This window comes from Nipponia nippon, unplaced genomic scaffold, assembly GCF_047370975.1.
Source record: "Nipponia nippon isolate SJK-2023a ecotype South Korea unplaced genomic scaffold, ASM4737097v1 scaffold_20, whole genome shotgun sequence".
In the NCBI taxonomy this organism is placed as follows: Eukaryota; Metazoa; Chordata; class Aves; order Pelecaniformes; family Threskiornithidae; genus Nipponia; species Nipponia nippon.
The window spans coordinates 2,829,433-2,854,292 of record NW_028262337.1 but is presented as its reverse complement, the minus strand read 5'-3'; the positions used below and the strand labels follow the sequence as shown (position 1 = coordinate 2,854,292).

General features: G+C 42.4%; 1 protein-coding gene across 1 annotated transcript in view; it reads left to right on the top strand.

The window, feature by feature from the left end:
* HCN1 (hyperpolarization activated cyclic nucleotide gated potassium channel 1) overlaps positions 1–24,860 on the top strand; it is a 208,669-nt gene that overhangs the window by 114,626 nt on the left and 69,183 nt on the right. Inside the window, exon 4 of the mRNA XM_087759700.1 lies at positions 22,741–22,959. Coding sequence (XP_087615826.1) covers positions 22,741–22,959 — 219 coding nt within the window. The remainder of the gene's footprint in view (positions 1–22,740; positions 22,960–24,860) is intronic.

The following is a 24,860-nucleotide window of genomic DNA, read 5'->3' as shown; positions in this document are numbered from 1 at the left end:
TTATCTATATTGATATAGATAGGGAGGGACTTGCATAACTTTTTTTGAACAACTTTCTGCTTAGAAGTGATATCTTCAAGCAGAGTCTATTCAGACTGCTAGTTCAGTTTTACAGAGTAATTTAGTACTGGTTAGGAATAAAGGCATAGCACCAGTCATTTGGCACTCTTTGCAGTAACACATAATATCCCTATGCTTATCTCTAATAATAGTAAAAAACCTTTTAAAATTATCTCTTAGCTGCAACTAGAAAAGTTATGCCAAATCTAAACTCAGTTAAGTGTTGCTAAAACAACACTGACAGAAGAATATTTGAGGGAGTTTTCTATTTATTTTGAATAGCTTTTTCCAGATGTTCAGAAATAAAGTTTATGGTGCATGATAAAAACCTTTGGTGGGAGCAAAATATAAATTTAGCTCAGATTTGTGGGAAGAGAAGATGCAAGAGCTCACCCTGGAAAGGTATACTCAAGGGCAGTGGGCAGGCGTGCTACATTTCCAGTAGGTGAGGGCAGATTTGGCTCTGGAATTTTTGGACCTATGTGGATGTCTCTTTATGAGCTCTCATAACCCATACCATTCACCTAAAGGCTGCCTGTCCCTCACCCTCATCTCTGTATATAAAACACAGATGCAATACAGAATATATAAAATGTGCCTTTACTTTCTTGCTGTTCTCTAACACCGATTGTCATGGCTTTACTCTTGCAAGACCTTCCTGCTGCTACGTACTTTTGTGTGCCTAGATGGAGTAGTATAAAACATACTCTAAAAGAAATGAGTTTATTTCTGAGTTGTGGGAATATTCAAGGATGAAGTTCCCTTAGGCTTTTGCAATCAGTATCTTTACAAAGCAGATGTTTATGGAAAGGACAACATATAAATGCTGACAGGAAGTGCATCCTGGAAATGCCACGTGCCCTCAGAAATAACAGTATAACTGCACTACTCCTAACTGAATGTGTTTTGCAGATCAATAAAATATATTAACTCTAAACCAGCTTAGTTGAATTGTGAAGGCAAAACACACACACACACACACAAAAATAACGTGGAGAGGAGAAAGAAGGAATGAGGCAGTTTAAATAGAAATATAACATCTGAAGATGAAGTCTCTTTTTTTTTAGAAAAAGTAGGAGCCAGTGCACTCATCCATCTCAATATGATTTGAGGAAACATAAAGTTGGCATGTGTACAAATAAATAAATGATGAAGGATTTCTAGGGTTTAAAAAACCTTGTTGGTTTTACTCATTTGCCTTTAAAATCTTTCAGACTTCAAGACAGAAAAAATACTACTTAAATTATTGACTTACGGTGGTGACACTGAATCCATAATCTAAATGAACAACTAAATATGTATGGTATCAGTGAAAACTCACCCAAATACAATAAAACCCATATTTGTAATTAATAACTACTCTCAATTTTATTTTAAAAGATACTGGAAAAACATGGCATTTTGCAGTTTTGAAGAATGAAAGCTCCTTTGATATACTTCCTCTGATGGACTTTCTCCCGTAAAGTGATTTTGTTCCTTTTCTCAGGTTTAATCTAAAGGTTGGATCTGAAACATATTTTAATATATTTTCTTTTTTTATCAAGGATTCTGGTATTTTTAATGTAAACTTCAGAAGGAAGAAATAGCCATGTGATCTGAAAAAAGACGCAGGGCCAGCAGGTCTAGGGAGGTGATTCTGCCCCTCTACTCTGCTCTGGTGTGACCCCACCTGGAGTACTGCGTCCAGCTCTGGGGTCCTCAGTTCAGGAAAGGCATGGACCTGTTGGAGCAGGTCCAGAGGAGGGCCACAAAAATGATCAGAGGGATGGAACACCTCTGCTATGAGGAAAGGCTGAGAGAGTTGGGGTTGTTCAGCCTGGAGAAGGCTGTGGGGAGACCTTATTGTGGTCTTTCAATACTTAAAGGGGGCTTATAAGAAAGATGGGGACAGACTTTTTAGGGCCTGTAGAGATAGGACAAGGGGTAATGGTTTTAAACTAAAAGAGGGTAGATTCAGACTAGATATAAGGAAGAAACTTTTTTACAATGAGGGTGGTGAAACACTGGCACAGGTTGCCCAGAGAGGTGGTAGATGCCCCATCCCTGGAAACATTCAAGGCCAGGCTGGATGGGGCTCTGAGCAACCTGATCTAGTTGAAGATGTTCATTGCAGGGGGTTGGACTAGATGACCTTTAGAAGTCCCTTCCAACCCAAACTATTCTGTGATTCTATGATTCTGTGAAATTAGGTTTGATTCCCGACCATTTTAAACCTAATTGCAATGAAATGAGAACTTCAGTCTGTAACTGTTTGGTGGGAATTATGAAACTGTTTCTGTTTGTAAGTCAGCTAAAAATTGTCTGTACCTATGTGCTTGGAGGATGTAAAACATGGTTGCAATAAAAGTAAATGATTGTTGTTTATCACATATTCATACTTAGTGCCACACATAATGCTGTGGGTGGCCAGATTTATTGACATAATCAAACATTGACATGGTACTGGTGTCAAGGCAAACTTAACTGAAGTTCTCTTAAGTGAATGGTTTGATTACTTTGTTTCGATGGACCAACTAATAGTAAAAAACCCTATTCTTTTGATTATACTAAACATATAATAGATATCAGATTTTTAAGATCAATCTTGTCATTTAGCCCATGCCCAGTAAATATGAAGCTTCTAGTTGAGAAAGTTGTCCAACCATCTGCAAGTAAAATACCACAATGTTTTGGTAAATACATGGTATTTTCATTAGAATCTGAGTCCTTTAAAATATTTCCAATTTAACAGCCTTCACAACCTTTTTCAAGTAAAGTAAATGCCATGCTTTCAAAATGTGGATATTCAAATATGTGCCCTGAATCCAAGAACTCTTACTCTCACTGTGTGCTCTCTGCTGTATAGCTTTATCCATATAATTGAATAATTATGAAGTTTGCATTCTGAGCATTCCTGTGTTCTCATTAGGTATCTTTTTTTTGTTTCTCTCTTGCTCCTATCTGTGGTTTATAATACCATTTCGCTGTAGTATGCTTACATTAAAGCCACTGCGCTGGAACTGAATTCACCTAGTCAGATCTCCAGCACCCCTTACAGAGCCCCACTGACTTTTCTCAGCCTTTGCATTGGCAAACCCATATCCTAATCTGAATGTCAGATTCAATTGCAAGACTAAAACCATGGATCATAAAATAAAATCACAGCTTGAAAGAAGAGACTGTCCTTAGGAATTTTATTTTCTCCACTGGATAGGAGCAAGGAAGAAATGGGAAGGCATGTCCATCCACCAAAACACAGGCCCACTCAGCAGGGTAGCTCAGGGAGCTAATGGAGGTGGCTTTAGGTGAATAGAATCCTGCTGCAACTGATGGAGACAGAAGCTCTCCCCTGGAGGTGATAAAGAGCACCTACATTAAACTTCTGCTCTGAATCACCATCTGCAGGAGCTTGATTTTTGCTGACTGTGTAGGGAGCCTAGGGAGACCTGCCAACTCAGCCATCAAACTGAAGTTCCTGAAATCAGCTGATGTGAAATTTTATTATGCCTTCCTCCATTCTTGCCCATTCTCACAAACAAAACTCAGGACAAGTTGGGCTACTTGTCATTGTAGATACCCATGTCTAAATAATACAAAATGAAATGCACTGTTACTTGTTCATCCTCCATCGCTCAGGATCATGGTGTTCCTCCTGTTCCTCGCTCCCTCAAACATCAATGCTAGACCGCCCATGACTGGCCTCTCCTGAAGGTTTGTCCTCTGGGCTGAGCCATCTACCTCAGCCTTACCAATTTGACTCAGAGCATTTTCATCCTCGGTATCTAGACTGAGGAACCTGAATTCCTTTAAACTACTCAGCAGGTGGATGCTATAGTTGCTCTGCAGGACAATTTTGTGGATCTTCCTGTAATCAAAGCAGGCAATTTAATTCTTAAATGCAGCAAGAGACTTTCTTACTTTTTGTGTTGCAGCTATGAAAGTATCCCATATGCTTTCCAAGCATTTCTGTATGGTTAAATGACATTACCATTGCTATATGGACAGAACGGGTGTCTCATAAATATGTACTATGGAGCTGTGAGAAGCCAAGTTGGCTAAAGAAAAGTTGGACCCATGAGAAGCAGGTAATTTATGACAGTCCTTTTCTGTATTCAGTAGTCTGGGGAAACAAAGCATAGAACAATGAAGCCTATTTATGATTTGGCCATACGTCTTTCCAAATTTGACTTATTCAAAGTATGTTTTTTCCCCTCTTTTTTAGATAATAAAAATCTTAGTGGAGGTAGATAGTTGAGAAGAAGGAATGAATATCTTTGAACTGCTGTTTATCTGATCAGCAAGAAATCTATTTGTTTGAAAACTGCACGTGATAGTAAGAGAGGTTATATGCCACATGATCACTGATCATGTAAAAATAATGCAATGAAATAGTCTATACAAAAGACTGAGCATGAAATTAGAATTATGCATCAATGGCTTTAGTGCACCTCACTTTCAGGTGAAGAATAAAAGAGGTTTTGGAGAAGAGGTAGGAAGGTGGGTAGAGGAAAGAGAAGATTAAACTGAAGACAAAATGAATGCATGGCTGCATCCAAGTTAATGATTCAGCAGTTGAGAGTTCATTCAGGTGGGACCACAGGACCGACAGAGTAGCTGTGTGAAGTCTAGTCCACGATCTGTCTGGCCCCTTTCCAAGAGTGGCAAGGAGAGGATGCCCAGGGAAGATCAAACCACAGCAAGCAAGGAGTGATGGGTCCTTTAACATATCCTACAAACTTTAAGAAATATGTGTCTGAAGGACTTCTGGATCCAGAGCTGGTACCCATGTGTTTAATAGCCATCGCTGTGTGTTTCTTCCAGTAGTTTGTCCAATCACTTTTTGAGTCCATGTGAATTTTGTGATTAGGCCAGAAGCATGGGCATGGTGTCATAGCATCGTGACTCTGCCATGCTGCTGAGGTTTTGAAGCTGGCCTTGCTGGCTGTCCTTGGTGCTGTACCCCGTGCTGGGATGACTTTACCTGAGAGGGCCCAGAGTGACCAAGTGAGCATGGGGTGCTTGTTGTACAGGGGCATTCCTGTCTTTAGACCTGGAACTGGGACCTGGGTGCTGCTCACATCTTAGGTGAATGCTACAGGGTCACTTGGGTGCTCTGTCAACTCCCTCAAGGGCATTAAAAGAGAAGAGGAGCATGTTCCTCTTCTTTCCCCTCAGAATATGAAGTTGGTACCCCAAAAGTTAGGACATTATTCTACAGTTTAGGTATTTAAGTTAACCTCCCTCTGGTAGAGGAGGGAAATGAATTTTTTATGAGTCACTCAGTCTTATTTTTTTTTTTAATGCCTAGACATTATTTTGTGGGCAGCGTTTAGGCTGCTAAATTATTTTTTCTTTGTATGACTTTATTACCTTGAAAGTCTTGCAGACTCTGGTAAGCACCTGCAGTTTTAGGGTGTCTGAATTTAAGAACAGGTCATCAGCAAAACTCAGATGAGTTCTCAGAAAAAGGAAAGCCTCTGACCTAGATCCAGCATACTTGCTTTGACACTGGGGTTTGTTCTTTTCATAGAGCCAAAATAGGATTTCAGCTGCAAAACTCCTTTGCTTCCTGCTGTCACTGCCTAATAAAATAATGCACAGCTTTTTGTAGGACATAGTATTTGATGAAGGACTGTGATTTACCAAAAAAGCAGACCAGCCTCTTGAGGGCTCAGATATTTAGTAAGTTTGTTTCCTGAAGAACTGTAAGCTAACCAGATGTAACCTAAACTCTCAAAGGCATCAGGTTAGGGAATAAATCGAAAAACTGACAAGAAAAATGCTGCCTTCAATACCACCTTAGTGAAGCAGAATGCTTAAAACCAGCACTGAACCTCTGCCTTAAAAACTATGTTACTTAAAGAGAAAATAGAACATGACAAAATTGTATCTTTACACTAAGGAGAAAAATATTTGAATTTGCCTATGTGGTACCAAGCATCACCTTAACAGGGAAAGAATCTGTTTTATAAAGCACTGGAACCCCTGAATCCCAGTCCCAACCTTTACGCTGATTGTCTGTGTGAAAGTAGCATTGGCTCACCTGGATTCATTTTTAACCAGATTAAAACATATTCAGACCCTATGTAGACACATTTGCCTTTATGAGTGGATTATACTAGACTGTTTTAATCTACTGTAATCTGCATTTTTTTTTTCCTAAGGACATATACCTACAAACACAAAGAAAAAATATTTTGCTAGAGTATGTACATATATAGAACAAGGATGAAAGTATTTCTTGGAAAATGAAGCTTTGAATGTTTTGAGATGTTCTTAGTCAGAAAGCTTTGTGATACTATGATTTTGTGCATGTCTGTCTATGTACCTTTCAATTTATGTATTGTTTGCCTAGCCTTTTCCTAATAATAGCCTTTTCTACCACTTGCTAAGTTAGTTGTTTCCTTCCTTGTTTTTATGCAGCTTCAAAATCAGCTCAATTCAAAGAGAATGGAGATAGCACTCAGAAAGCTAAATGTCCACTGCCAAAAACATATCATTTTCATTTGTCATTGTATTTGGGATCAGATGCTTCACATAATATGCTGTCTAGTCTGAGTTGTTGACAGAATAGAGAGATACAGTTCCTTCTACCAAGTTCTCTTCTCTAAATTGGTTGCAGATATTGTCTATGATGGTGGAGATTCTTCCCAACAGTTTTCAGTAAAGCAGTACGCTGTGGAGTCACGAGTCAGGTTTATGTCACTTCACTCCTTCAGCCGTCTCCCAGAACTGTACTATATTAAGCCCGTATTATCGTCTGCCTGTCCTTGACTATCAGATAGCTACTGTTGAAAATTCAAAGCTTTTCTCGATGGTTGCACTATAAAAGCATTTCATAAATGGTTTGATTCAATGCTTGAGGCATGTTAAGTAAACTGTTTTGCATCATATCCAGCTTCTTTCACCAACTGAAAAGAGCAGAAAAAAAGATACGTCTTTAACGCACTCAGATTTTTCACGTCTCCTGAACAGTGCTATTTCATGAACTTCAGTTTCTCATCGAAAATGCTTCCTTGCAGGATTTATGTATTCTTTTATTAGACATGCCATTGTTTTGACCCTTTTTTTTTCTTTTCTTGTAAGAAAGTATTTCTCTCTGGGATGCGTTTTTTGCCCAGTCAAATTATGTTTACTAAAAACCTGTAAATGTACTTACCTGTTGTAATCACTTATTGTAGCCACACGATACTGACTGTGATTACAACATATTTTCCCTTTGTTGGACAATGTGTATCTGTTCCAGTCAGTCCCTTGTAAACAATGGCACTTAATTTTATTTCAGGATCAAAAACCAGTGTGATTTGAAGTTCATCAAGTTTCGAGTGCACTATGAGCAAGGAGAACAAAAGCCAAATGTCTTTATCAGATATTTAGATTATTTGATAAATTTCAATAAAAGGATTTCAAAGAACAAAGTTCAGCATAGAATGGCATGGTAGCATCTGCAGTTTCACTGATATGTATTTGTAAAAACTTTATTAATTCATTTTCATTAAAATGAAATTAATTTCAAAGGAGGGGAGAAGGAATGCTCTCCAGTGGTAGTAATTGTTACTAAAGATGATACCATCTAATAAGTTTGAAAACAGATGTATAGAAGAATAGTCACAACTGGTAGGCAAAGTCTAGAGTCCCCCAATGTTGCCCTTGCAGAAGAAGTTTGCATCCTGTGAGAGTTCTTTACGGAACTGAAACACAAACCTTTTAAAAATGCCTGACTGCTTCACTGCATTCTGATCTCGCTTTTCCAGCAGATGGGCATGAGATGAAGCAACAGGTACATTTTGGAAAATTCCTTCACCAGTATTCGTCTCTTAGTTTGTCACTGACTGATTGACATGGGGGCTGTATTAGTACTGGTAGATTAAACATGCTTAGGTCTGTTTTCTCTCCTGGAAGTCAACAGCCTGCTTCCAAACAACTGGACTTCTTCATTACCAGGGTGAGGTGACCTCAAGTGAACTTGTGCTGACTCTCAGGCTGTGTTCAGAAGTTGTTTTGGAGAGTATTAATTGGCATGAGCCAAACCCACCGCTTTCTGAAAAATTGCAAGTAGAGACAATCAAATTCCATGGTGGGAGAATGTTTCCTAGCACCATTAAATTTTCACATGGGAAAAATAGACAGTCTGTACTTTTAGCATTTTACTCTAAACTTTAAAAAAGCTTTTTAACAACTTTGTAAGCTGTAATTCCTTAAAAATTCTTTTTAAATAATCCTTTGGAATGGAATGTTATTTTAAATGGGATTCATGCATTACAAACTTTCGTCAGTCTTCTGGGTTCAGTTAAAGGAGCACAGTGACCAGATAAAAGGATGAGTCAGAGCAGGCTGATTCATAGGCAAAAGAATAGAAAAAGTATTTTTCCCATAAGCTTTAATTTATTATTTTGTAACTTTATATATACAGCTGTAGAAATTCATGATTGTATCTCTGATTAGGTACAGATACACAGAACAAAGAACAGTACTGAGCTGCATACAGGGAAGCCTCCTCTCTGAGATTGTGAGCATATCTTCTTATGTGAACCATCCTTTTCAATGAAATGGGCCTATTCATATGAACATAATAACTCAAATATATGTGAAAGACCAGGCTGTGTGCATAAGCCAAATATCTGCACTTTTGTTGCAGTTTATGAATTGCCACACTGATTCTACAATGAAAAGTATTCATCCTTACCATGAAAAGGTGATCACAGGTAGATATTCATAGAATCATAGAATGCTTTGGGATGGAAGGGACCTTTAAAGGTCATCTAGTCCAACCCCCTGCAATGGGCAGGGACATCTTCAACTAGATCAGGTTGCTCAGAGCCCCATCCAGCCTGGCCTTGAATGTTTCCAAGGATGGGGCATCTACCACCTCTCTGGGCAACCCGTTCCAGTGTTTCACTACGCTCATTGCAAAAAATTTCTTCCTTATATCCAGTCTGAATCTTCCCTCTTTTAGTTTAAAACCATTACCCCTTGTCTTATCGCTACTGGCCCTGCTAAAAAGTCCCTCTCCATCTTTCTTATAAGCCCCCTTTAAGTACTGAGAGGCTGCAACAAGGTCACCCTGCAGCCTGCTCTTCTCCAGGCTGAACAGCCCCAGCTCTTTCAGCCTTTCCTCATAAGAGAGGTGCTACATCCCTCTGACCATTTTTGTGGCCCTTCGCTGGAACCTCTCCAACAGGTCTACATCCCCAGAGCTGGACGCAGTACTCCAGGTGGGGTCACACCAGAGCAGAGTAGAGGGGCAGAATCACCTCCCTCGACCTGCTGGCCACACTTCTTTTGATGTAGCCCAGGATACAGTTGGCCTTCTGGGCCGCGAGAGCACATTGCTGGCTCACGTCCAGCTTTTCGTCTATCGGTACCCCCAAGTCCTCGGCAGGGCTGCACACAATCCCTTCATCCCCCAGCCTGTACGATAACTGGGCATTACCCCGACCCTCGTGAGGACCCTGCACTTGTCCTTGTTGAACCTCATGAGGTTCACACAGGCCCACCTCTCCAGCCTGTCCAGATCCCTCTGGATGACATCCCGTCCCTCAGGCATGTCGACTGCAGCACACAGCTTGGTGTCATCTGCAAACTTGCTGAGGGTGCACTCGATCCCGCTATCTATGTCATTGATGAAGATATTGAACAGCACTGGCCCTAGTACAGACCCCTGAGGGACACCACTCATCACTCTTCTCCATCTGGACACCGAGCCATTGACCATTACCCTCTGGATGCGACCATCCAGCCAATTCCTTATCCACCGAACAGTTCACCCATCAAATCCGTACCCTTCCAATTTAGAGAAGAGGATATTGTGGGGGACCGTGTCAAAGGCCTTACAGAAGTCCAGATAGACGACATCCGTAGCTCGTCCCTCGTCCACTGATGTAGTTAGTTACTCCATCATGGAGGGCCACTAGGCTGGTCAGGCAGGACTTGCCCTTGGTGAAGCCGTGCTGGCTGTCCCGAATCACCTCCCTGTCTGCCATGTGCCTTAGCATAGATTCCAGGAGGGTCTGTTCCAGGATCTTCCCAGGCACAGAGGTGAGGCTGACAGGTCAGTAGTTCCCAGGGTCCTCCTTTTTACCCTTTTTAAAAACGGCTGCAATATTTCCCTTTTTCCAGTCCCCAGGGACTTCACCTGACTGTCACGACTTTTCGAATATCATGGAGAGTGTCTTGTCAACTACAACAGCCAACTCCCTCAGGACTCTGGGATGCATCTCATCAGGACCCATAGACTTATGTACGTTCAGGTTCCTCAGGTGGTCACGAACCTGATCTTCACTTACAGTGGGAGGACCTCTGTCCTCCCGATCCCCGTCAAGTGGCCCATTGACTTGGGAGGTGTGAGGAGAGAGATTGCCAGTGACGGCTGCGGCAAAAAAGTTGTTGAGTACCTCAGCCTTCTCCTCGTCTGTTGTTATCAGCTCGCCACAGCTGCTCATCAGAGGGGGTATGCTTTCCTTAACCTTCCTTTTCTGGCTGACGTACCTGTAGAAGCCCTTCTTCTTATTCTTTCCATCCCTCGCCAGGTTCAGCTCCAGCCAAGCCTTGGCCTTCCTGATCCCATCCTTACACAACCGGGCAGTGTCCCTGTACTCTTCCCAAGATACCAGTCCCTTCTTCCACTGCTTGTGCAGTCTCTTCTTGGCCTTTAGTTGGACCAACAGGTCATGGCTCAGCCATGCCGGCCCCTTCCCTTCCTTGCTTGATTTCTTGCGCCTGGTGATCGAGAGCTCTTGTGCCCTATGGAAAGCTTTCTTGAAGACCTGCCAGCTCTGTTCTGCTCCCTTGTTCCTGAGGGCCATTTCCCAGGAGGTCCTGTTGATTATCTCCTCCAAGAGCTGGAAGTTTGCTTTCCTAAAATTCAGGGTCCCGACTATACTCTTCACCTGATGCTTATCTCTCAGGACTGTGAACTCCACCAGTGTGTGATCACTGCAGCTGAGGCTGCCTCCAATCCTGACATCACCAATGAGATCACTTGCACTGGTGACCACCAGATCCAGTACTGCGTCCCCTCTGGTAGGGCTATCTATTACCTGACTTAAGAAGTTGTCCTCCATGCACTCCAGGAGTCTCCTAGATTGCCTACTGCCTGCCGTGTTACTTTCCCAGCAGATGTCAGGGTGGCTGAAATCCCCCAGCAGGACAAGAGCCTGTGAGTGCAAAACTTCCTGTAGCTGGAGAAAAAAGGCTTCATCAGCAGGCTCCCCTTGATCAGGCAGCCTGTAGTAGGGACACTTCTTCACACTCTACCCATTTCTTGACGTAGAGGGCAACGCCTCCACCCCTCCTACCTCTCCTGTCCCTTCTGAACAGCCTGTAGCCTTCGATAGCTGAACTCCCGTCATGGGATTCATCCCACCAAGTTTCAGTAATGGCATCTAGGTCATAACTTTCTAGCAGCACAGTGGCTTCCAGCTCCTCCTGTTTGTTGCCCATGCTGCGTGCGTTGGTATAGAGGCACTTCAGCCCCATCCCCCACTAATACCCTGTCCCACTAACCATGTCATGTCATCCCACCCCTTATCACAGGCAAGTCTGATATCGACCCTCCCACCCCCCTTCAAATCTACTTTAAAGCCCTGTCAATGAGCCCCGCAAGCTCCTGAGCAAGGACCCTCTTCCCCCTTTGAGAAAGGTGAATGGATGCCAGCAAGCCTGGTGCCATGTAGGCCATCCCATTGTTGAAAAACCCAAAACTGTGACAATGACACCAGCCACGGAGCCATGTATTAATGGACTGGATCCGTCTGTTCCTTTCAACGTTCCTGCCCACAGCTGGAAGCATGGAGGAAAAAATAACCTGTGCTCCCGATTCCTTCCCCAACCGTCCCAAGGCCCTGAAGTCTCTCTTGATAGCTTTTGGACTACGTGTTGCAGCTTGCTCTCCACCTACATGGAAGATCAATAACGGGTAATAGTCCGAGGGCCGTACCAGGCTGGGAAGTTTCCTGGTGACGTCCTTAACCCGGGCCCCAGGGAGGCAGCAGACTTCCCTATGAGGAGGGTTTGCCCAGCATATTGGGCCCTCTGTCCCCTTCAGAAGGGAGTCACCTGCAACTATAACCCTTCTTTCCTTCCTCGTGGAGGTCGTTGTGATACTGTGGGTAGGCCTTTCTGACCTTGGTGACACCTCTGGTGCAGATGGATTGTCAACCACATCATCCATGGACTGGCTTTTCACATCCAGAGCCTCATGCCTGTTGTACAGAGGCACCTGGGAAGGCAAGGTGGGCAAGGGAGGGGTTTGCCTGCCGCCCCGAGTGTGGACTTGCCTCCATTCACTTCTTTCCTTTAGGCTGCTGCCTTCAGCCTGGCAGTGGGAGGGTACAGTTTCCCCTTGATCTTGAGTATTTTCTACTTGGTGGTCCTGCTTCTGTTCCAGGGAGAGCAGAGCTTGGCTCCATCTTTTGCTCAGCCTCCCTGATGCTCCTTAACCTTTCTACTTCCTCTCATAGCTCTGCCACCGAGCTTACCAGATCGTCCACCTCTTCATGCCTCACACAGCTGTCCTCACTGCTGCCAACGGTTACCAGTGAAAGGCTCTGGCACTCCCTGCAGCCTGAGACCTGTATGGCTGCATGGTTTGCTGGAAGCACAGTTTGGGTTGCCACATGCATTCTGATGTTGTAGAGGACATGGCCTTCTGCCAGGTGGAGACCGTAGCTGAGCTCCTTCTGAGAGGGTGATGACTATGGGATGAACTTACCTTTTGATCTGGCAGAGCTTTGGCAGCCTGTCTGCACATCCTGCCTGCGCGAACTGCCGTGCCACACCCCGGCTGTTGTGCCACGCGCTGTTTGCCCGTCCTGTTCGCCACGCTCCTGGTCCGTCGCGCTCCCTAGGGACTGTTTAAATCTCCCGCGGTGGCTCCTGGCTACAGCCCTGGCTGCGTCAGCTTCGCTCACGAGAGCTGGTGGCTCCCTGCAGGTCTCTCAGCATGTCTGTGGGTTTCCTGGGCTCCAGGAACCCCCCCTTATCCTCGTCGTCTCACGCTCAGCCACGCAACTTAGCCGACGAGGCTGCTGCTTGCTTTTAATGGGAGAATGTATTAGCCAATAAATATTCAAATCTTTCTGCATCAGGAAAAATAATCAAAAGTAAAAGAAATACCTGCTATGCTACATTGTTTTTGTTTGATGGCTAGTGAGAAAGACATAGCACCAAAACATGAATAAGCTGTAATGACAGCAAAGTCATGTAACGACTCTGAACAGAGTAAATATATAATATTTAGTCATTGCCCCTCCTGTCAAACCTCTTTTCCTGTGGAATGCAATGCCAAACACTTTCTAAAATTTTTCTGCCAGTATTGGTCTTGAAAGTATCTGCTGAGTCATTTGCACCATCTGTTATCTGTGTATACGTATCAGCAGAGAAAAATGTTGAGAAGTTTCTGAAGACACCTGCTTGTTCCATTAAGCTTACCAGTTCAGGCTTTTTTCCTTAAATCATATGTACTTACACGCTTCCTGAAATATACTCTTCTTCCTTGTGCTTCTTAAGATTTTTAGAATAACAGCAGAATTTTTAGTTGTCCAAGTCTGATCCCACCTTGCCTTTATTTAACAGTTTTAGAAAACAACAGATTCTTAGTAATAATAGCAGTGATAAGAAGTAGAGGTTTTGCATGATAGTACATTCATCATTGTGTGCATTTTGAAACAGTAAATATTGCACAACTTTTCCATCGGCCAACTTGGTTACTCACTGAGGTATTCAATTAATTTCTTTGAAAGCTGAAATCCTAAGATGGTATTTCGCTGTAATTTCCTGTCTGAGATTTTAACTAATGTGTCATTCTAAGGTACTGTGTGAAGCGAGAGGCAGTAAATTATGCAACTGACTGATGGACAAGTATGTAAGCTATATACCTACATCAAAATGTATATATGGATTACTGTTGAAATGCTAGATTTCATATAGAGGCCCAATTCTAGTCTCATAGCGTTATGCGTATATAACTGGTTGACACCAGGAAATTACTGCTAATGGATACAGCTTATAGTCTAGAAATATGAAAGCAGAGCCAGAATTTGCAGACGTGTAGATACCGAATCGAAAGCGTGAGAAACTTTTGAGGACAATAAAACGTTTATGGAAAGTTAAGTCTAACAGTTGGGAGGATTTGGCCATTGAATTTAGATGATGCAGGATTTGGTAAGAAATGTGTCTTTTTTCCTAGTTCCGTCTGACATACCTATTAGAAATGTGATTAACATGCAGGTATAGCCTTTCTTGGAACACCTTTTTGATTAGTTAAATTATATTTTAAATAATTCTTAAATTTAAGAAGTCTTTAAGAAACTGTTGGAAATAATGGCTTGCAAATAAATATATACAAAAAATGGATATTATGGCTATAGAAGACACAAATACAGTTTAACTGAATTCCCATTGGAAAATACTGTAATTTTTACAGTAACTTTGACCATCAGTGGCTCATGTCCTCTGATTTTAGGCAGATGTTTCCTTGGGGCTGCTACTGCATTACAGTATGTTCTGCCATGTGAGCAAGGATGCTTTGTGCTTTTTTCAGCCTTTGAAGTCCCACCCTGAACTTTACATTCATTTTGTGCAATAACTTTCTGTGACAACGCTAAAACCAGAGGGCTTACTTATGCACTGTCTAGCTGCCTCCATGCTCATAAATTAAAAGTGCCCACCTTTAATGGGCACTGGGGTAGGGCTGGAATAGGAGCTACCTACTGTGTCCATAGTATTGATCTCATCTGGGTTTCAGCACAGGACCATGTCATGCCAGCTGCTTGGATGGAATGCTTCCTCACCCACACCAGCTCCAAAGTAGACCTGCTATTGCTTGGGAGAGTGCTATGTGGCCAGTGCCACACCGGGGGCATTTCTAACAGTATACCCATGTGAACCAAGTTCTAGAGCTTGGAAATGCTTTCTGATAATTTTTAATTTACTGGGATAGACACGAACCATCTATATCCTATCAAGATTTGTATCCATCTTCCCTCCTTCAGATATCACTTACTTTCAGAAGAACCTAAAGGCAGTGGTGAGCATGACTGGGTGTGTGTGATTGATTACAAGGCAAGCTCTCTGGGGTAGGGACAGGCTACTTTCCCACTCCTACTGCAATTTTGAAAGGGAGAATCAGGAGTGTGAGTTCAAGATCCTTGTAGAAACTATTTCACTTAATTCCTAAGTCAATCTTTGTTCCATGATTGTAAAGCGTGCCCTTGCAAACTGAAAGAACCATTTCTGTGACTCACGCAATGACCATGATGTGAAAGGAAGAAGTAAAAAATGTGGAAACCACTACTTTCTGTGCAATAGTCTGCTTGTCACGAGATTTCTAAATCAATTTATATCTTAGTGCAAGGGTATGGCTGAGGGAAGATAAGGTGTGCCTGAGGGAATGACTACAATATGGGAGTGGAATTGATTTGTCTGATGACAAAAATCTCCTGTTGAAGACCTCCATACATTCCAGTAAAATAGAACCCCTTTCTTAATCCACTGAAAAAAATAATTTGCCTTTTATTGTTGTCCCTTCGAAGGTGCTGTATGACCTTTCTGTAATTCATTTCTTATGAGCTGAAAAGTTAATATTACAAAAAGATATTTGTAGCAGGTTCATGTGAAATTATGAGACAAAGGATAGCATCCTGCGGCAAAGGAAGAGGCTTGGAAACAGACTTTTAAAAATCAGAAATGCCCTGTGATTAATGTATTCTTCAGGATAACTGCTAAGTTAATGTATATACTTACAGAACTAATTGCAAATGATCAGTGATCATTCCTTTCACAAATGTGAGGATTTCCTAATGTCATCAAGCTAGATTATGTAATCAATCCTTGGATAAACAGCTTTGGTATTTCTCACAATTACAGTCTTCAATAGTTTTTCCAAATTAATGTCATTTCATTTAAAACATTTTAAACCGATTACAGCTAATCTGGAAACAGTGATCAACTCATTGTCAACTAAGAAATTAAATGCCCTTTTTCACTGATTGGTAGGAGATTTTTTCAGCTTATAGAGACTTATGTTTTGGAATTTTTTAAATCTATACATTAAAAACAGAATATGACCATTTAGGGAAACATTTAACATGTATTTATATATAACATGAATTTATATATGTCTTAAAAAAAAATCCCCACAAAAACTAAAAAGACCAACATTTGCAACTGATTCTACAAGAACTGATTGATTATTAAGGAAAAGAAAAAAATAAAAAAGCATTGGCAAGTATTTTCAGCAACAAAATCCTCAGACAAATCCAAGTTGAATTCAAATGTTTTGTCAGGCTTTTTCACCAGGTCTTTTTCTTCTTCTGCTAAACTCTTTCTACCCATCTGAGGACCAGATCCTGAGGACCATCCATTCACAAATGTCTGAAATGTGCCTAGCCTGTAAACAAGGTCTGTCACAAGCTACATAATAATATCTTGTATAACAAAATGGCCATTTGAAATGGCCTTGACCTCCAGTCTGGATTCAGATGCAATCATGACTGTTTGAGGTGTTGGATACTACTTTGGCTTATTTATAAAGGTAGATATGTGGTTAAATATATATTTGTTTATTTTGTTGTACATTTTTAGTTATTTCTCTTCTGTCATTACAGGTCACTTATTCCCTCATGGTACTACTTCTCAAGTAGTATTTAATTTATTTTTCACTCGGACAGTTAGATACTCAGTAGAAAGCCCTCCTTGTATTTTCTTTCTTCTTGCTTCTAGTCACTTCTATTTTCTTATTCTTAAAAACAATGGTATTTTACTTAAAACTGTAATTCACCAACTTGGAAAGGATCTCAGTCAAGAAATAAAATCAGCCAGCTTTTGGATTAACTCAAAGACTTTGATGTAAAAATATCATTTTACTGAAAGAACTTTAATTGAGGTTTATCACACCAAGGATATGATAGAAAAGATTCATAGACAAGGTCAAGATCAGCTTTTATTCTTATTTAATATTTATAATAGTTATGCTAAAAAATACAGCTTAGGAGTAAGATCCACTATATTGAGCCCCGCAAGAACTGAAGTTTTGATCTTACATCCTCTTGAATACTGTGGCTTTAATAATGCTACTTGTAGCCTTAAAAAGCAGATATATTTTTTTCCAGAAAGCAGTTTATTGGTTTCCCCAATGTAGTCTATATAAAGCCGCAATTGCTAAAGAATTTGGTATGGGTCTCTAACAATTCCCTTATTAATTATTTCCACCCAAAGGAGATTGATACCAGCTGGAAGGAAAGTCCTTCAAAATAGACAGTGCCTTAATTGCTGTAAGTTGCTTTCTCGAGAGACAGGGAACTTGCATTAAAATACCTGCACTGACTCAGACAGGAAGGAGTTTCTGTGCTCTCCAGCTGGGTATTTGAATGCTGAACTGGAGATTTTTCAGGGAAGCTTCTTCAGTTCTTCCATTTTTAAAGTATTTTTTAAAGCCCCAAAACAAAAGGAAACTTATTTCCTCATTACTCAGTGAACCCCCCCAATTTCCAGCAGTCTAAGATAGTGCTCTTTTTTGTTGTGTTTTTTAAGTACAAACATTGAAAACCTATTCCTTAGCAGTATTTACAACACAAAATTTTCACTTGTGAAGACAGAAACAGCTCACAAATCTGAAAAGCTTTAACTTAGAAAGTGAAATAAGTGTAAATACAGATGAACCATTAATTTGTAAGTTGTTACATTAGTGAATAAATAGTACCTTTGTTATCTGGAATCCAAGAATTGTTCACTTATTTCCTGTTACCAGTTATATTAGTGAATAGAGGGTCTAGAAAAAGCATTTTAATAGATGAAAAGCACAAGAGTAGTTAGTAACCTTGGCATTTAAATGGCAAGAGAGCAAGTCTGAAGCTCTTTGAGAAACAAGAGCATTTGAGCAAAGCTTGTATGTGTGGAAGAGAGACAGAAATATTGGTATTTCATATGTAAATTTTATATGTAAATTCTACTGGAGATTTGTTTATATTAACAAGATTATTGTTTTTGGTCCTGTATCTTAGACACTATACTGGATAACTGCCTAATCATACTAATGTCATCCTAGTTCTTCCTTCTTCACTTCTTCGTTTCTGAAATTATTCTCAGTTCTTTCTGGTAAATACTGTGTTTTCTCATGTATGCTGTGTGCCTCCAAGCACAATTTGTTTTCCTGGGCACTGGATGATCAATAGCTATAAAACTGTTCTTGTTTCATTCCTTTGGCAAGGAAAATAGAAAAATCTGACAAGGAGTTGCAGGGCTTTTTGGAATGTGTTAAAGTGCCTGTTTTTCTCTGGGAACAGACCCTTTAACTGTCTCTATGTAAAGCTAAAGGGAGGATGCTGACAACACCTTTGCAATTTTAAAAGCTTGTGAGTGAGCTGTTGGGTCCTCCTAATCTCCCACAGAGAATGGGAAGGGGTAGCTACACATCAGAAATGCAGGACAGAGGTATTCACCTTTTCTTTTGAGCTGTGTTTCACAGACCGTGGCTATGAACATGGGTTTGTTATGAATGCCGAATTCTTTTGAATTGAGATGCTTACAAGAAAAAACAGGATAAGCAGGCATCCGGCTTATCGTATCCTCCCACTGCCAGGCTGAAGGCAGCAGCCTAAAGGAAAGAAGTGAATGGAGGCAAGTCCACACTCGGGGCGGCAGGCAAACCCCTCCCTTGCCCACCTTGCCTTCCCAGGTGCCTCTGTACAACAGGCATGAGGCTCTGGATGTGAAAAGCCAGTCCATGGATGATGTGGTTGACAGTCCATCTGCACCAGAGGTGTCACCAAGGTCAGAAAGGCCTACCCACAGTATCACAACGACCTCCACGAGGAAGGAAAGAAGGGTTATAGTTGCAGGTGACTCCCTTCTGAAGGGGACAGAGGGCCCAATATGCTGGGCAAACCCTCCTCATAGGGAAGTCTGCTGCCTCCCTGGGGCCCGGGTTAAGGACGTCACCAGGAAACTTCCCAGCCTGGTACGGCCCTCGGACTATTACCCGTTATTGATCTTCCATGTAGGTGGAGAGCAAGCTGCAACACGTAGTCCAAAAGCTATCAAGAGAGACTTCAGGGCCTTGGGACGGTTGGGGAAGGAATCGGGAGCACAGGTTATTTTTTCCTCCATGCTTCCAGCTGTGGGCAGGAACGTTGAAAGGAACAGACGGATCCAGTCCATTAATACATGGCTCCGTGGCTGGTGTCATTGTCACAGTTTTGGGTTTTTCAACAATGGGATGGCCTACATGGCACCAGGCTTGCTGGCATCCATTCACCTTTCTCAAAGGGGGAAGAGGGTCCTTGCTCAGGAGCTTGCGGGGCTCATTGACAGGGCTTTAAAGTAGATTTGAAGGGGGGTGGGAGGGTCGATATCAGACTTGCCTGTGATAAGGGGTGGGATGACATGACATGGTTAGTGGGACAGGGTATTAGTGGGGGATGGGGCTGAAGTGCCTCTATACCAACGCACGCAGCATGGGCAACAAACAGGAGGAGCTGGAAGCCACTGTGCTGCTAGAAAGTTATGACCTAGATGCCATTACTGAAACTTGGTGGGATGAATCCCATGACGGGAGTTCAGCTATCGAAGGCTACAGGCTGTTCAGAAGGGACAGGAGAGGTAGGAGGGGTGGAGGCGTTGCCCTCTACGTCAAGAAATGGGTAGAGTGTGAAGAAGTGTCCCTACTACAGGCTGCCTGATCAAGGGGAGCCTGCTGATGAAGCCTTTTTTCTCCAGCTACAGGAAGTTTTGCACTCACAGGCTCTTGTCCTGCTGGGGGATTTCAGCCACCCTGACATCTGCTGGGAAAGTAACACGGCAGGCAGTAGGCAATCTAGGAGACTCCTGGAGTGCATGGAGGACAACTTCTTAAGTCAGGTAATAGATAGCCCTACCAGAGGGGACGCAGTACTGGATCTGGTGGTCACCAGTGCAAGTGATCTCATTGGTGATGTCAGGATTGGAGGCAGCCTCAGCTGCAGTGATCACACACTGGTGGAGTTCACAGTCCTGAGAGATAAGCATCAGGTGAAGAGTATAGTCGGGACCCTGAATTTTAGGAAAGCAAACTTCCAGCTCTTGGAGGAGATAATCAACAGGACCTCCTGGGAAATGGCCCTCAGGAACAAGGGAGCAGAACAGAGCTGGCAGGTCTTCAAGAAAGCTTTCCATAGGGCACAAGAGCTCTCGATCACCAGGCGCAAGAAATCAAGCAAGGAAGGGAAGGGGCCGGCATGGCTGAGCCATGACCTGTTGGTCCAACTAAAGGCCAAGAAGAGACTGCACAAGCAGTGGAAGAAGGGACTGGTATCTTGGGAAGAGTACAGGGACACTGCCCGGTTGTGTAAGGATGGGATCAGGAAGGCCAAGGCTTGGCTGGAGCTGAACCTGGCGAGGGATGGAAAGAATAAGAAGAAGGGCTTCTACAGGTACGTCAGCCAGAAAAGGAAGGTTAAGGAAAGCATACCCCCTCTGATGAGCAGCTGTGGCGAGCTGATAACAACAGACGAGGAGAAGGCTGAGGTACTCAACAACTTTTTTGCCGCAGCCGTCACTGGCAATCTCTCTCCTCACACCTCCCAAGTCAATGGGCCACTTGACGGGGATCGGGAGGACAGAGGTCCTCCCACTGTAAGTGAAGATCAGGTTCGTGACCACCTGAGGAACCTGAACGTACATAAGTCTATGGGTCCTGATGAGATGCATCCCAGAGTCCTGAGGGAGTTGGCTGTTGTAGTTGACAAGACACTCTCCATGATATTCGAAAAGTCGTGACAGTCAGGTGAAGTCCCTGGGGACTGGAAAAAGGGAAATATTGCAGCCGTTTTTAAAAAGGGTAAAAAGGAGGACCCTGGGAACTACTGACCTGTCAGCCTCACCTCTGTGCCTGGGAAGATCCTGGAACAGACCCTCCTGGAATCTATGCTAAGGCACATGGCAGACAGGGAGGTGATTCGGGACAGCCAGCACGGCTTCACCAAGGGCAAGTCCTGCCTGACCAGCCTAGTGGCCCTCCATGATGGAGTAACTAACTACATCAGTGGACGAGGGACGAGCTACGGATGTCGTCTATCTGGACTTCTGTAAGGCCTTTGACACGGTCCCCCACAATATCCTCTTCTCTAAATTGGAAGGGTACGGATTTGATGGGTGAACTGTTCGGTGGATAAGGAATTGGCTGGATGGTCGCATCCAGAGGGTAATGGTCAATGGCTCGGTGTCCAGATGGAGAAGAGTGATGAGTGGTGTCCCTCAGGGGTCTGTACTAGGGCCAGTGCTGTTCAATATCTTCATCAATGACATAGATAGCGGGATCGAGTGCACCCTCAGCAAGTTTGCAGATGACACCAAGCTGTGTGCTGCAGTCGACATGCCTGAGGGACGGGATGTCATCCAGAGGGATCTGGACAGGCTGGAGAGGTGGGCCTGTGTGAACCTCATGAGGTTCAACAAGGACAAGTGCAGGGTCCTCACGAGGGTCGGGGTAATGCCCAGTTATCGTACAGGCTGGGGGATGAAGGGATTGTGTGCAGCCCTGCCGAGGACTTGGGGGTACCGATAGACGAAAAGCTGGACGTGAGCCAGCAATGTGCTCTCGCGGCCCAGAAGGCCAACTGTATCCTGGGCTACATCAAAAGAAGTGTGGCCAGCAGGTCGAGGGAGGTGATTCTGCCCCTCTACTCTGCTCTGGTGTGACCCCACCTGGAGTACTGCGTCCAGCTCTGGGGATGTAGACCTGTTGGAGAGGTTCCAGCGAAGGGCCACAAAAATGGTCAGAGGGATGTAGCACCTCTCTTATGAGGAAAGGCTGAAAGAGCTGGGGCTGTTCAGCCTGGAGAAGAGCAGGCTGCAGGGTGACCTTGTTGCAGCCTCTCAGTACTTAAAGGGGGCTTATAAGAAAGATGGAGAGGGACTTTTTAGCAGGGCCAGTAGCGATAAGACAAGGGGTAATGGTTTTAAACTAAAAGAGGGAAGATTCAGACTGGATATAAGGAAGAAATTTTTTGCAATGAGCGTAGTGAAACACTGGAACGGGTTGCCCAGAGAGGTGGTAGATGCCCCATCCTTGGAAACATTCAAGGCCAGGCTGGATGGGGCTCTGAGCAACCTGATCTAGTTGAAGATGTCCCTGCCCATTGCAGGGGGTTGGACTAGATGACCTTTAAAGGTCCCTTCCATCCCAAAGCATTCTATGATATGATTCTATGATATGATTCTATGATTACAACAAATACGTTTTTTTCTGTCCTTGAGAAGTGAAACAGCTGGTAAGAGGAAATGTGGTTATATGTTAAAATGGACAACACTGAAAAGAAAGAAATGAGGCTGTAGGAGTATGTTCATGCATATTAAAACAAAATACTACCTTCTTGCGCTTGATAAGTCTGTGTGCTCAGTTCTTTCTAATCTGTCTGCCATGGACTGTAAAATAAAATTGACCTTTAGTCTGCTTGTAATTAGGTTAATACCACATTTAAGAATACAATCACTTATTAAAAATAGTCAATTTTATTTCATCTCACTGTGCTAAGTATTATCTGACAGAATCTCTGACGCTTTATCTAACAATTAATTTAGAAGGAAAATCTCTTCTCATGCACAGAGGATACATTAGGAGACTGCTCTTTCAGATCCAGTAATCTATGATCCCACTGTACAGGTACAAATGTATTTTTCCCTTCAGCTGCTTGCTGGCTCAGTCACTTGTCTCTTTTCTTGCAGAATGATTCCTGGGGAAAGCAGTACTCATATGCACTCTTCAAAGCCATGAGCCATATGCTCTGCATTGGTTATGGAGCCCGTGCCCCCGTCAGCATGTCCGACCTCTGGATAACCATGTTGAGTATGATTGTGGGGGCAACTTGTTACGCCATGTTTGTTGGTCATGCCACTGCCCTCATTCAGTCTCTCGATTCCTCACGGCGACAATATCAAGAAAAGGTAACTCATTTTAATATAACTCCTTAAGTTTTAAAATAAATTAATGGGATGTTTTAATTGTGGAAAAGGCCATATGACTTTACATGAAATAATCTAGTAACATCTGAATCCTGCAGCAGATTTCATTGAACATGAAGGAATTCAGAACATGCCATAGGCTCAACATATTCCTACGTGAACCCACTTTCCTTAGGGAGCAGACGGTTCTGCATGTTACATGCATTGAATGAAACCTTGGATGTGAAACTTGCTTTAAACTCTGTAAAATCTTCTGCGAAACCTCCGTTCCCTGGTTGACACTGTACTTTGTACCCCTGTGCTAGACTTTGTAGGTACTTGATCTAGGTAGCTTGAACAAGGGCCTTGTAGCTTGGACCAGTCCAAGCTACAATTTCCTGTCATTCCTTTGGATTGCAGTTTAGGGATAACTTGAACATGTCAAAAGAATGGCCTTTAAATGAGGACCAGACCAAATCAATTAGTTTTGTTTGCAACTACCTCCAAGTGCTCCAAAAAGATTTGAGTAGGAAGGACTGGGGTGTTTTCTTTACAAGTAGGCAAAGCGGGAGGAAACGAGTGTGTGGGAGAAAAAGTTTATGTTCAGTTTTGTTAAGCTCGAGTTGCAACAAGACAATAGGTTCAATATATCAGAAATGGGGAGAGGTATGGGATGAGTTCTAAGTCCAGTAACAGAAAAATTAGCCAATGGCTGACACTTTAATCTCACTGCTGTTTAAAACAGAAGGTTGCAAGCAAGAAAGCCCACACAGTGTTATCTTGAAACATAAGTGAGAATGAGAGTTTTAGAAGGAGAGGAAGAGTGCGCATTAAAACCTCTAAAAATTTGAGCTCTGTTAGTGACCATGTGAAACCCCGTAATCTATCTCAGTATAAAGTCATGGGGCTAATCCTGGTAGGTCATGTAACCCAAACTAACTGGGTTGTTGGCTCTGTTCTGCCAGATGAAAGGGAAGTTGTTTTATCAAAATAGAACACTTGTAGGGAGCTGTGGGGCACAAACATCTTAACCATGGACATGAAGGAAGACGTAGAGAAGTAAACCCTAAACCTGGTATAACTGCAGTTTCATTAGAGGTTAGGGTCAACCCATATACACAGACATACACAATTGTATGAAATCAGCAGAAATGTCACCATCCACCTGAAACCTCATCTTAATCATTATCCTCAGACCTTGCTGGCTGCAGCATGATATCACAATGTTTTGTGCATCAGAAATAGAGTGTATGTGTAAAGATATTCATATATTTCAAACTGCTTTGAGTAAAGCCAGTTTCATTTGCAGTTTTGGTGTAAATTAAAACCCAGCAGCAGTCAAGTGGTATTGCATTTCTCATGTTTTCTCATAACAGCAAACAAAGCTTTTTTTTTTTTTTTTTCTCTGTTTTTTATGCACACACTTTATTAAACATTAGCATAGAAATGTCTGGCATTTTTCAGTTCCTGCAGTTCTCAATATTTTAATTCTTTTTGTTTTTACTTCTTATTTGTTTCCTGACATCAGAGGCAAAAGCATAGCATGGCACTGACAATCAGGAATGGAAGAAATGAGCCAGAAATTGCATGTTTCTATGCTTTAGAAAAATGTTTCTCTCTTTCTGGCAGCCATTTGTATGCCAGTTATTATGGGCTAGAGCTAAAGGATGCCTTAATTTAGGAATTTTTTTTCTACTGATTTCTGAGACCCTGAAATCATGCGTATATTATCAGCTATAACAACTATACTGACATGTTTGTATATTCTTGCCCATTGCTTTATTGTAGTTTAATAATATATTTTAAAATAATTGGGTTTTTATAGCATAAGAATTATAAGCCATTACTATATACTGCTAATGAATATTGTATATTTTTCTTTACTCTGCAAACTAGATAAATGG